This window comes from Phocoena phocoena, chromosome X, assembly GCF_963924675.1.
Source record: "Phocoena phocoena chromosome X, mPhoPho1.1, whole genome shotgun sequence".
Lineage (NCBI taxonomy): Eukaryota > Metazoa > Chordata > Mammalia > Artiodactyla > Phocoenidae > Phocoena > Phocoena phocoena.
In genome coordinates, this window is record NC_089240.1 from 100,187,127 (window position 1) to 100,199,217 (window position 12,091).

General features: G+C 55.2%; 1 protein-coding gene across 3 annotated transcripts in view; it reads left to right on the forward strand.

Annotated features, from left to right (window-relative positions):
* The first annotated feature begins 247 nt into the window (after nt 1-247).
* LONRF3 (LON peptidase N-terminal domain and ring finger 3) overlaps nt 248-12,091 on the forward strand; it is a 32,316-nt gene continuing 20,472 nt past the window's right edge. Inside the window, exons 1-3 of one of the 3 annotated variants that reach the window (XM_065900678.1) lie at nt 248-1,064; nt 3,701-3,819; nt 6,954-7,076. In XM_065900678.1, coding sequence (XP_065756750.1) covers nt 248-1,064; nt 3,701-3,819; nt 6,954-7,076 — 1,059 coding nt within the window. Of the gene's footprint in view, nt 1,065-3,700; nt 3,820-6,953; nt 7,077-10,763; nt 10,920-12,091 lie in introns of those variants that run through there. The other 2 variants (XM_065900680.1, XM_065900679.1) reach the window with 2 other exon arrangements.

Below are 12,091 nucleotides of genomic sequence, written 5' to 3' on the forward strand. Positions count from 1 at the left end.
TCGCCCCGCCGCCGGCCAATGAGCGGCTTGGCGGCGCGTCACGTGGTGTCGTTTTATATAACACTTTGCTGAGACAAGACAGTTATTAGGCGGCGCGGGGCGGCCGGCATGGAGCTCGCGGAGGCATTGCAGGGACCGGCGAGCGGCAGAGCGGCGGCCGTGGCAGCCCCGATTCCCTCCAGCCGCCGCTCCCTGCTCCGCGTCCCCGGCCCCTAGACGCCTCTTCCCCACGCATGTCCCTCTCCCTATGGATTCATTTCAGACTGAACAGATGCTGAGCTTGCCCGCCGAGCTCTGCAGCAACAACTTAGAGCTGGCGGAGCCGGCGGCATCACCGGCCCGCGGAGACACGGGCCCCCACCCAGAGGCGGCTACAGAAGGCCCCGCACCTCTACCGACTCGGCCGCCGCCGCAGGAGCGTCCTCCGAGGGCTTCGACGCCGGAGTGCAAAGTCCTGCTCACGCAGGCTGACGCCCTGGCGTCTGGGGGGCGCCTCCGTGAAGCCCTCGAGGTGTACCGACAGCTCTCGGAGCGGCAGCAGCTGGTGGCCGAGCAGCTGGAACAGCTGGTGCGCTGCCTGGCCGAGAAAGTCCCTCAAGGCGAGGAGCCGGCGCCGGAGCCCCCGGACGAGAGCCGCGGGGCGAGCTGCGCGCTGGCGGCGGAAGAGGCAGGGGCGGCGACGGCCGCCGAGGCCACCGAGGTGTGGGACGGCTTCAAGTGCCGGAAGTGCCATGGATTTCTCTCAGACCCCGTGTCCTTGTCCTGCGGACACACCTTTTGTAAACTGTGCCTGGAACGCGGGCGGGCAGCCGACCGGCGCTGTGCGCTGTGCGGGGTCAAACTCTCCGCTTTGATGGTGGCCACCGGGCGGGCGCGCGGGGCTCGGCGAGCTGGGCAGCAGGCGCCGCCGCCACTGCGGGTCAACGTGGTGCTCAGCGGCCTCCTCGGGAAGTTGTTCCCGGGCCCGGCAAGGGCGTCGCAACTCCGGCACGAGGGCAACCGGCTGTACCGCGAGCGCCAGGTGGAGGCGGCGCTGCTCAAGTACAACGAGGCAGTTAGGCTGGGTAAGGCCACCGTGCCGCCGGGGCCGGGGCGGGTGGGGGCACGAGCCCGGCGGGGAGCTGCGGGGTGGACCCGGGCGGAGGAGGGCGCGCGGACCTTGGGATGGACCGCGACCGGAGTGGGGGAGGGGGGCTCTGGAGTTCCGTCTCCGACTTTTTCTCTGTCTCTACTGGTTCATGGCCCTTTCTCTGGGTCTCTGTCTATCTCCTTGCTCTTTGTCTTCTTCTATGTCTCCTGTTAGCTTGTGTGTTTCTGCGTGTCTCAGTCCCTGCTTCTGTTTGTGTCGCTCTGTTTCTCCGTCTTTTTCTTTCCGTATCTTTGTCACTCTGGCTCTTGCTCGGTGTCACCGTCTGTTTCTCGGGCTCGCCTTCTCCTTCTGTCGTTGCGCGCACGGGCCCCTCTTAACACCTGTCCGTAGCTTTCGGGCCAGCAGGGGAACTTCGCACCCTTCCCACTCGCGCGCCGGGGCCTCTGGGCTCCCGCCAGCCTGGGATGTTCGGTCGGCGCCTGCGTCTGCCGCTCCCTCCCGGCCTGGGGCCGCCGTGGCTGCCGGGAGTTGTCCCTTCCGGGGCCGCGGCTCCCGGTGGGGTGGGTCCGGCGTGGAATTAGGTCAGGAGAGCACTGGTTGCATAAGGGCCGCGAGCGGCCGGGGCCGGGCGGCCCCTCCTCCGCGCGGGCGGGCGGGATTGTGTAACGGCTGAGGTAGCTGAAGTGGGCCACGCTCGCCTCGGAAACCATCCCGGGAGCGTGTGCGGGCGGGGTGGGGGGAGCGCTCGCGCCCCGTCGCCCTGTGACTCATTGTCACCGCTTCCTATCACACGATCCTCGGCTGAAATAGATGCCCCCCCCCCACCCCGCGCCCGACCGCCCGCAGCCTGCGCTCTCGCCTCGAACACCAGCCCGACAGACCAGAGGGCGACCGGCCAGGCGACGGCTCGGGGATCCTCGGGTACCGTGGGCTGGCTGCCAAGGGGGCCTCCTCTGTCCCGCTTTCCCGTTCCGCCTGAGGAGGGATGGGTGGTCTTTGCGGCCTCAAGGGCGATGTGGGCAGTCCCGCGCCTCGGGCCGCACTAGGGCGCCCGAGTTCCCTCAGGGAACGACTCCCCCCTCCCCGACCCCCCGCGTCTGGACCCAGGAAGTGGACGCCAAGCCGCGGGTATTGCCCAGCTCAGGCCGGCTGCCAGGAGCTCGGCGGCGGGGCGCGGTGTCTGGCGAAGCGTGCCGGGGAGGAGGCGACAGGGCTGGGCAGACAGGGCTCTGGGATCCCAGGGTGCCCTGAGCCCCGCTCGGATGGGTGGAGGAGGGGGTGGGCTGGCGCCTCCACGTGTTGCATCTCCACCCGAGCTTGCAACAGGTAGTGGGGGAGGGGGAGGAACGAGACCCCGTGTGCCCAAAGCACAGTGTGTGCTGCAAGGAAAGGGACAGAGGAGACTGCAAACTCTTGACTGATGTCTTAAGAGCAAGTAATGGGCACCCAGGCGAACCCTCTGCACACCCCTGGGGGAAAAACCCCAACAAAGCCTGTTCCCGCAGCAGAAGGTGGAGCCCAGTCCCTGGGGAAGAGCAGGGCAGTATGACGTAGACAGGTGGCAGCCGCTTAAGCCCAGGTCTCCAAGGGAGGTTCCATTCCTTTCAGCCGACCCCCAAGGGCCACGAAAGCCCCTTCCTGCCCCCCTCCTCCTCCCCCTTTGTTGCTGTCACCACTTTCCCCTGGGGGTTCTTCCTTGCACCACTAGAGGAGTCAAAGTGAAAAATGTCAAGACCTCTTCACCCTTCTAAGAGGAAAGGGACCTCCGCAACAAAGAGTATCTTGGTGCCGGAAGATGGCCAGTCTCTCTTCCTTACTATTCGAAGTACTACACTCCCCTTTGGAAAAAAAGGAACCTGTCTCCCACCCCAGATTCAAAGTCTGGCAAGTTAGTAATGAGTCTGGCCAGCTAGCTAGACTTGAGCAGGTGCCTTCCCCTCTCTGGGCTTGATTTTCCTTGAAGAATGGGTTGATTGAGCCAGATGATCTCTAAAGGCCTTTCCATCCCTGGCATCTAGTGGTTCAGAGTATTGATGAGAGACAACCTCACTTTATTCCCAGAAGTCTTGTCCATTCACATCTGCCTATCTGTAATGAGAGGATGGAGGCTTGCAGATGCATTTCTGTTTTCTTCAGAAGAACTTCATGTATGCTGGGGTTTGTAGACAGAGATATCGCTGATATCACCGGGAGACTAACTTGGACTTGTCTTCCTGGTGGCAAGGATGGGGGTCACATCTGGCCATCCCCTTCTCCTTCCTCCCTGGCCTGTTTCCTTGTGGGCAATACCTCACCCAGAAGCCAGGCTGCCAGTTGCTAGCCACGGCCATGAAGCAGGGTGCGAGAGTTCCAGGGTGCGAGAGTCAAAGTTGCTAATGCATCACTGACACCACAGGCCCTCTAAGGAACTGCTTGAGAGAAGGGGAAAAATGACTTCTTTACAGTTGGGGAAGCTCAGACCCAGAGTGGCTGGGGGGTGTGGTAGGCAGGGCAATATTAGGGCTGGAGATCGAGCTTACCCCTTTGGGTCTCTAGCAGAAAAGTCCTAGATAACTTGCCATTTTGCTCAAGGTTTTTTTGTTGTTTGTTTGTTTTTTCTCATTTTGGCAGCTCCAAATGACCACTTGCTTTACAGCAACCGGTCTCAAATTTATTTCACCTTGGAGTCTCATGAGGATGCACTGCATGATGCGGAAATAGCATGTAAGCTCCGCCCCATGGGTTTTAAGGTGAGTGTGGGATGGGAGGGACGGGAAGGAATTGTACTGTGGACAGAAACTGGCAGGAAGGACTGCCTCCCTCACTCAGAGCAGGGAGAAGGCTCTTCAGAGGAGCCGGGGGGTCCCTTGACAAAGGGTGACTTAGGGATCTGCAAGGGAGCTGGATTCCTCCCCAACCTGATCTCCCACTGATGACCCGCACGCAGAGCAGCCTGGGCCTTGTGACTCTCTAGAGCATGGACTTGGGAGCCAGACTGCCTGAGTTTATGTCCCAGCTCTGCTACTTTTACTAGCTGTGCGGCCTTGGCAAATTACCTAACCTTCCTGTACCTCATCTCCTCATCTATAAAATGAGGATATTCAAAGCATCTACTTCACAGGGTTTGTTGTGAGGATTACATGAGCTAATGCATGCAGATACTTAGAACAGTGCCTGGCACATAGCGTTGTATGTGTCTGCCATCAACAGCGTCGTTCTTTTCCCAGGACAGTAGAAACAGGAGGGAGAGAGAAGTATTGCTGGCTCGTTCTGCCATCTCAAGTCCTTAATGTAGTCAGTCAGCCTGCCGGTTCCCCTAAACATGTGGGTCACATGGAGGGGTGGGGAGAAAGACAGGTTCAGCATCTCTCAAGATGCCAGGGTGCGAAGTGTCACTTTCTGCATCTCTGTCAGGCCTCAGGACTGGCCCTCAGCCACATTTCAATATTTTGTTTAGAAGATTAGATTTGAGCCTGGTCTCTACTACCCGCAAGCTAAGTGACCATGCGGAAGTCGCTTTACTCTCTGAACCCTAAGTGTCCTAGTTTGCAAAAGGAAGATCTTGCTGTCTGCCCTGATCGCCTCACAGGGATGCAGTGAGGGTTACAGGTGAGCATGGCCAAGAGACCATTCTGTGAGCTGTAACGCTGGCTCTTGGTGTGGTGCTCTCTCTACACAACCCCAACTCATCCAAGGCTGGGATCCCTTATCTGAATCCCGTGGGGCCAGATATGTTCAGAATCCAGAATGTTCCCAACCTCACAAAGCCCAGGTTTGAGCTCTGGACAGCGCCCCATAGTCACACACGCTATTTCTGCAGGATATTACACGAAAATACACACGAAGTGGGACAAAGACTGTAACACACATCGTTTTAGGTCAGGTTTTGCCACCTGATGATTCTGATGTCAAGCTTATGAAAATACTGGATTATCAGACTGTTTTCAAGATCTGGGAACTTCAGATAAAACATTGTGGAGCTGCATACTGGGCCATTAATGTCAGAGTGAATCTCGTATGTTCTTTCATGAGAAGGTTTTCATGAATGATGACGGATTAGTATATTCTCTTTCCCAAGGAGCACAATTACAGTTTATTCAAAGTCACCAAAGTCTTAACCCACAGGAGCTTCAGTGGGAGCTATTTCAGGCCTTGTAGTGGTGCAGGCCAGTGAGCTGCCTGGGCGTAAGAGGACTTCTCTTGCAACTCTTTCTGCTTAGGCCCCCTAAGGGTTGGGGCCTCGACAGTGCAGTGGGAAACAAGGCTGAGTAAGCAGTGGACCATCTTGGATGAAACAGGAAAAGTGACTTCCCCAGTGAAGGAAGAGTTGGTGGAAATATTAAACAGGAGTTCATTTCCCCAAAGTGCTGGCGTAAGCAGAGAGGCAGTGATGAGAGAACTCTGCTGACTTGGGGGTCGAGAGAAGACTTGAACGTTGCTTCTGATTCAGAGCCGCCTCACACCCTGATTTGCATATTTCCCACCGTTTCCATATGAAACGCCCTTGTGGGAGGAGTTCACCGCGTGCAGCCCTATTCCAGCCACCCAGCCAGGGCTCGTGCTTCTCAAATTCTCCTGCAGGCGGTGCAGCTCCAGGAGGGTGAGCTGGCGGCCCTGAGCAGCTGGAGTATATACGGGTGGCTGCTTGGTATGATTGGTCAGATCCCAAAGCCTCTCGAGGCTGCCAGCACTTATCCCCTCTAGCCGCCCTGAAATGTCACACAAGCCTTTCTCCTGAGGGCCCCCGGAGCACTGCTGGGAAGATGCAACAAGCCATGCATCCGGCTCCAGAAGGAGGGGGAGTTCTTGGGGAGGCCCCCAAGAGGCTTGGAGCAGGGGCCACTGTTCAGGAAGGCAGATCCCGGCTGGCCCCTGTAGCCAGGCCCGAGCCGGAGGGCACCGCGGCCTGCAGAGGCGTGTCGGAAGGGGAGGCCCCGCATATTAGAGTGCCCAGCAGCTGCACCCTGCATTATTTCCTTCACTAAGTTACACTCGGGCTCAGCCGTGGAGCTGAGGGAGTGGGGAGCAGGCCCCTGAGGGGCAGCCTCCAAGCCAAGCTGCCAGGAGCACCTGTCCTAAGGCACGGAGAGGAGGCAGCCCTCCTCCCACCTCTTTTCGTTTTCCTCCCTCTTCCCCAGGATGCACCTCTCCTACCCCTTAGGGTTTCTCTCCCAGGGCAGTTGGGCTTGGACCCTGAGGAGCCCTAAAACTTCTTATGCTGTTTCAAGACGTGGCGAGGGGGCTGAGCCCACCGGAGCCAAAGCGTTTGCGCAGGCCCTGGTTAGCCCTCCAAAGGGCGGTCTGCTTCGCGGGGAGGGGCACAGTTCTAGTTCCAGCTTTGCTACTAGCTACCTTTGAGGTCTTGGAGAGATCACATGCCTTGGCTCACTTGGGCCTCTTCTGATGAATGATCAGTGAGTGTAGGTGGTCGCTCAGCAGGTAAGATGGACTAGGTCTCTGCTTGACAGGCCAGTTACCAGGAAGGTCCATCCAGGCAGGTCCTGAAACCTGGTTAGTATGTGCTCAAATGGGGGTTCTTGCTACATTTGGTACCTCCTCCAATACAGTGGTGGGGCTGGGAGAGAGGGAGGCAGAGGCACAGTGGTTGAGAATTTGGGCTTCGGTATCAGTCAGTCCCAGGCTCAAAACTTGATTCCACAATCTCTTATTATTTTGGGCGAGTCATTTCTCTGGATCTCAGTTTTATCTCCTTGAAAATGGGCTTCAGAACAGTTGCCTACCTAGTAGGGCTATAGATGAGATAGTCCTTTTAAAACCCTTCACACGACAATGAAAACCCACGAAGCAGTTAGCTGGTGTTACGAACGATAGCAGCATCAAGAGGTGGATAAGAATGGGATTGAATGCTCATGTTTTCTTCCAGGCACACTTCAGAAAAGCGCAAGCCTTAGCCACCCTAGGCAAGGTGGAGGAAGCACTAAGGGAGTTTCTATATTGTGTGTCCCTCGATGGAAAGAACAAAAGAGCAAGAGCTGAAGCCCAGAGGGTGAGTTGAGATGACGTCAGGTCCAGCTGCCCAGTGGGCCCCCACCCCTCTGTCTTCTCCGGGGTGGGGGGAGTGAGGGAACTGCCCTTCCTGGGATTGGGGGTCCTGAGTGGGTGGCTCCCTGGGTTGAGGGGACAGGAGCGAGACACAAGTGCCAACTGATGGCCCGGAAGCACCATCCTTTTGGCGTGTACAATCAGATCGAGCGGTTCCTGCATTTCCATAGGAGCTGGTGAGGGATGTTCTTGCTTCTTTGACTCGGGGTTTGGGTTGTCAGTGGGAAACAAACAAAACAAAATAAAACCAAATAAGTTAACATGGGGATGGAGGCCCCCTGAGGAGAGTCTGGCTGTTGGCAAGAGGTCCTGTGTGTGAGGCTGCCCGCAGTTGTAGAACTTTTCTTTAGCTAAGTCACAGCTTTACCAGTCACACAGGGCAGCCAGCTCCTCAGAAGGGATGTTGGGTCCCATCTGCCCTGCCATATGCAGAACTCCAACCTTCAGCTCCTTTGCTAGAAATAAAACACATACAGAATATAAGTCAAGGGCTATTACAAGACATGCGAACAGTCATTCCAACTCTCGAGTCCTGGGAGAATGTGGATGTTACTGTTTAAATACTGGGCGCATTAGTGAAGGCTCAAGCATCCTCAATTCGTGGACTTCGTTGCTTACTGTTCTGCAATGTATTCTCACGGTCTGGCTAACTGGCCTGGAAGTTGGATGTTAACAATCAGTGGTGGCCTCTGCTCTCCCACTCCCTATTCACCGCCACGCCCCAAGTGCCTCTGTCCCGGTACAGTTTGGCAGAGCTGTGGATGAAGAAAGGGCGCAAGACACAGGAGTGGTTTCCGAAGGCCCCAGAAAGGAATCTTTAGCAAAATCAATGAACTAGGGGAAGCTGAGCTCTGGACGCTATGCCTGTCACAGAAGGTTTCTTTTCCGGGAAGTTGCTTTGGCCTGGTTAGTCAGAGCGCTGGTGGCAGAGAATTGCTCCAAGCTGTGGACCCTTTCCCAAATCTTAACTGCACTCCATAGTGTGAGTAATAATAATAATAGTAGCTAACATTTATTGAGCGTTTCCTGTGCACCCCACACTGTGCTATGGGCTTTATGGGGAAGATATAATTTAATTTCCCCAATGGCCCTATGAGGGTAGGTACTATTATTTATGCCCATGTTACAGATGAGACAGATGAGGAAGCTGAGGCTTGGTGACTTTCCTGAGGTCACACACCTAGTGATTGGTGAAAGAGCAAGGAGGCCTTGTCAGGAGTCTCAGCACCCACTGCTGGGGCTGGGGGGAGAGCAGCAATGGGATTATCCGGGTCTGGGATGGATGGACAAAGGCGATTAGAAGAGCCTTGACTTTTGGGGACAGAGTGTGCAAAGGCCAAAAGAGGCAGGTGTTGGGCTCAGGAGTGAGTGGTTCCTTTATTCTCATTTGTCCATTTCCCAGTTGGCCTGAGAGGCTCTGGTATCATCAGTTGGGTTGATCTCTCTTTACAGCCCGATTTTACAGACCACCTAGTGTCATTTCCACAGCTGCCTTAGCGGGGCAGGGGAACACACTGTGCTAAGCTCTGAGACCCAAAGAGGCATAAGCCACAGTGTCAGTCCTCAAGGACCTACCTTACAATCTTGCACTTGTTATATAGTGTAATATAAATTTCAGACAATACAAGCGAGCATTTGCCTGTGACGAGTGTTCCAGAGTTCTGAAGCTGGGGTGAGTATTTAGAGGCGAATTTCCGCTGAGTGTGGCGAGGGCATGGCAGTTACTTAAGAACACTGAGGACCTCCGCTGTGCTTATTTACTGGATTGTTCCCATTCCAGGGATAAAGGTATGACAGAGATGGTCCAGGCTCACTTGGGATTAATTAGCTGCCTTAGCCACTCACAGGCCTGGGTTTCTTTTTAATGTTTGTATTTACCTCAGATTCTTTTTTGCCCTCTTGAGCCATTTGGGCCTTTCACAGGCAGACACCGAAGTGTCTTTGTTTTCCAAAGCCACTGAGAAGGCCTAGTCTATCTTAGGTATTAAAGGAAGAAGGTCAGAGCTGCTGTTACTTCTGCTTTGTTTCCTTCGAGTTCCCCCTCCGCCTCTCTTTCCCTCTCACCGCACTCTACCCTTTTATCCCTGTACCTTGGGATGCCCTATGGCTGATACTGTTCTTTTTGGGAGAATTCCAGGGAGATTGCTTCAGAAGTGGGTTGGTCCTGGTGGGCCACTCGGGAGGAGCCTCTGAAAGGTGGCATTTATGGCCCTGGTCGCTGTGAGTACCTCCCCACCTCACTCCTTTACCAACTCCTAGCTGGGAGGAGATAGAGGCATCTGTCTGAAGACCTTGGGTCTGAACCCTAGGCCTCTCCCTGGGCCCTGGGATGGCTAGTGTCTTAATTCAGTTCCATCCAGTGTGATGAGTATTTATTGGACATCTGTCACGTGCCCTCCAGAAGGTGACCATCTGGTCAGAGAGAAAGACTTACATCTGCAACGCATTTTGAGGCTAACACAAGACTGTGTAGTGTAAGGTGCTATCTTATGGTGTAGTCGAGAACACGGAAGGACAGGAGAGATCAGGGAGGCTGGGGGAGTAGGGGAAGGTAGTGCTGGAGCTGAGCCTTGAGGGATGAGCAGGGCTTGGCTATGTGGAAAGTGCTGGCAGAGAGAGTTTGGTCAGAGTTTCGGTCAGATTCTTCTGATGAGTTAATACCCTATTACCCAGAACAAAGGGTGGAGCGCCCTTTAGTGGGTCTCAGTGGCAAACTTGTGAATATGCTTTAGAAGTGAGTGACCTGCCTTCCTGTGTTGTGTTACACATGATAGATACATATGTATGCTGATAATTGGCGCTTTCACAGGGGAGAACTGAAACAAGGATGTGGGCAGCTGATGGCGCAGCGTCCGCGCGACCGCACATCTTTGTCTCGCGGTCCCTTCTGGGTCTTCTACCTGCCCCCGCACCACTGCCCCCAGCTTATCCATTGCAAAGGAAGCCAGCCATAGACTGGAACCGGCCTGCCCCCGGTCCTTGAAGATACCTGACATTCTCTGGAAAGTGAAGGCCAGAAACGGGGAGGAGAGACTAGGAGAAGAGGAAGGAAGGTTGGGTTCTGCTTTTCCGGACATTTCACTGCCGAAGGGATTCATGATCCGGGGCTGATGGAGGAGGGAGCAAAACGGGCAGGGTGGGAAGAAGTAGCGAGGAACCTCGATGACATTTGTCACCTTCCACCCATGGGGGTGTCGCCGACACGACTCCAGGTCCCCCAGCTGATGTTTCTCTCCCGTCTTCACCTCTGCCTCTTTCCTCCTAGGTAGGTTTTGAAATCCCCCTGCAGATATTTCTATGGAATGGCAGCAGCGGAGTGGTGGTTTGTACCTCTGGCTAGGGTGACAAAGGCATCTGTAGTGCCTTTTCAACATCCAGATTCTCGGGCCACACTTCAGACCTGGGGGAGCCGGGCATGGGAACTTAGAACCTGGACTTTCCCTAAGCTCCCCAGGCAATTCCGATGCGCTGAAGTGAGGACCCCTACCCCACTGTGTCGGGGTCTCTGGTCCAAGGCTTCCTCCCTAGAGTTTGGCCCCGCAAGCTGTGCCCTTTGCCCCTTCCTCCCCCCACCCTTCACCCAAGCACCTGTAGAAACTTAAGTAGTGAAGTCTTCTGTTTTATGTCACAGCTTCTCCTTAGTTTCTTTTCACCATCATTCCCGGGGGCTTCTCAGGAACATTCTCCCGATATCCTGAAGCTGTTGGCACCTCACCCTAGATTAAAGGAACACGTAGAGTCATTGGCTACTGAAGGCACCAGCCATAATCTACCAAAGTTGTCACAGGTAAAACTCCACTCACCCAGCTCGCTCGTGACTCTTCGTTTGGCTGTTTTGTGGGCAAACATGGGGAGTGAGCCCTCACTCTCCTACCTCATTCGGTTCCCGAGAAAGAAGAAATGGAGTCGCTCATGGCTGCGTTCTTTGCTAGAAGGCTATTTCCTAAAGATGAAATTGGATTTTAGGCGGGGGCCCGGGGTTGATGATTTATTACGTTCAGTTTTCAGTTCTTGGTCGGATCCAGCTGAAAGAGAGAGTTGACAGAACTAGAAAGGATCTGGCCCACTTCCCCTGGAACCCTTCAGTCGGGGTGGCTTTATCAGCTTAGGGGCGGAGCCTGGGAAGAGGGCCTGACAGCCCCTCCTTTCCTGCTTTTTGTTTGTGCAAGCTGCTCCCAGCTAAGTTCCTTGTGCAAAGACAACTCCATTTGATCCCCAAGGGGAGGTAATTTCATATTCCTGCACCGTGTCTTACACGTAAGTAGACTTCCAATACATATTTGGAGCGGGGGAGAGGGAAGCGACCTAGGAAGTCGCAGGTATTTGAGTCTTTGAAAACGATGGTCTCCAGGCCCTAGCTTTCCCAGCAGAGGGCGAGTGGGCAGAGGCTGGGACTCAGAAGGGCAGACGTGAAGGCAGAGTTGAGCTCCGAAGGTCTAGGCACCGCGGGACCTCTGCCTGCCCACCATCTGTGATCCGTGTTCCTCTCCTGTATGTGAGCCCTGGGGTCTCCGTGGCTTCTTGGATTCTCTGACCGGTGAGAATCTCACATCTCCCTGACTTCTTTCCCCACTCTGGAGAATGAATAAAATGCAGGTGCACCTGACTCAAAAAAGGGTGGGGGCAGAACTTAGAGTATCTCCTGAAATCAAGGCACCCCTAGTGCATCTCAGTACGTGTTTGAGATCATCATTACAGGATTGAGAGCCCTAACGCTGAACCAAAGTCCCTGGAGTGACTTCTAATGGCAGCTCAATCTGAAATGAAGAAAAGTAGCACCCCTGGCTTTCCCATGTGAGCCCGCTGGGGAGCAGGGATTGGGCTTCCACCCAAACTTTGCCTTGCAAAGCGGTGTACCGTGTAGACTATGCCTGGGGCTCGTGGAAAGGATGCGGCAGTGCCATAGTGCTGAAAAAACCCCTGAACTCCCCAGGTTAGGGACTCAGAAAACCCACATCC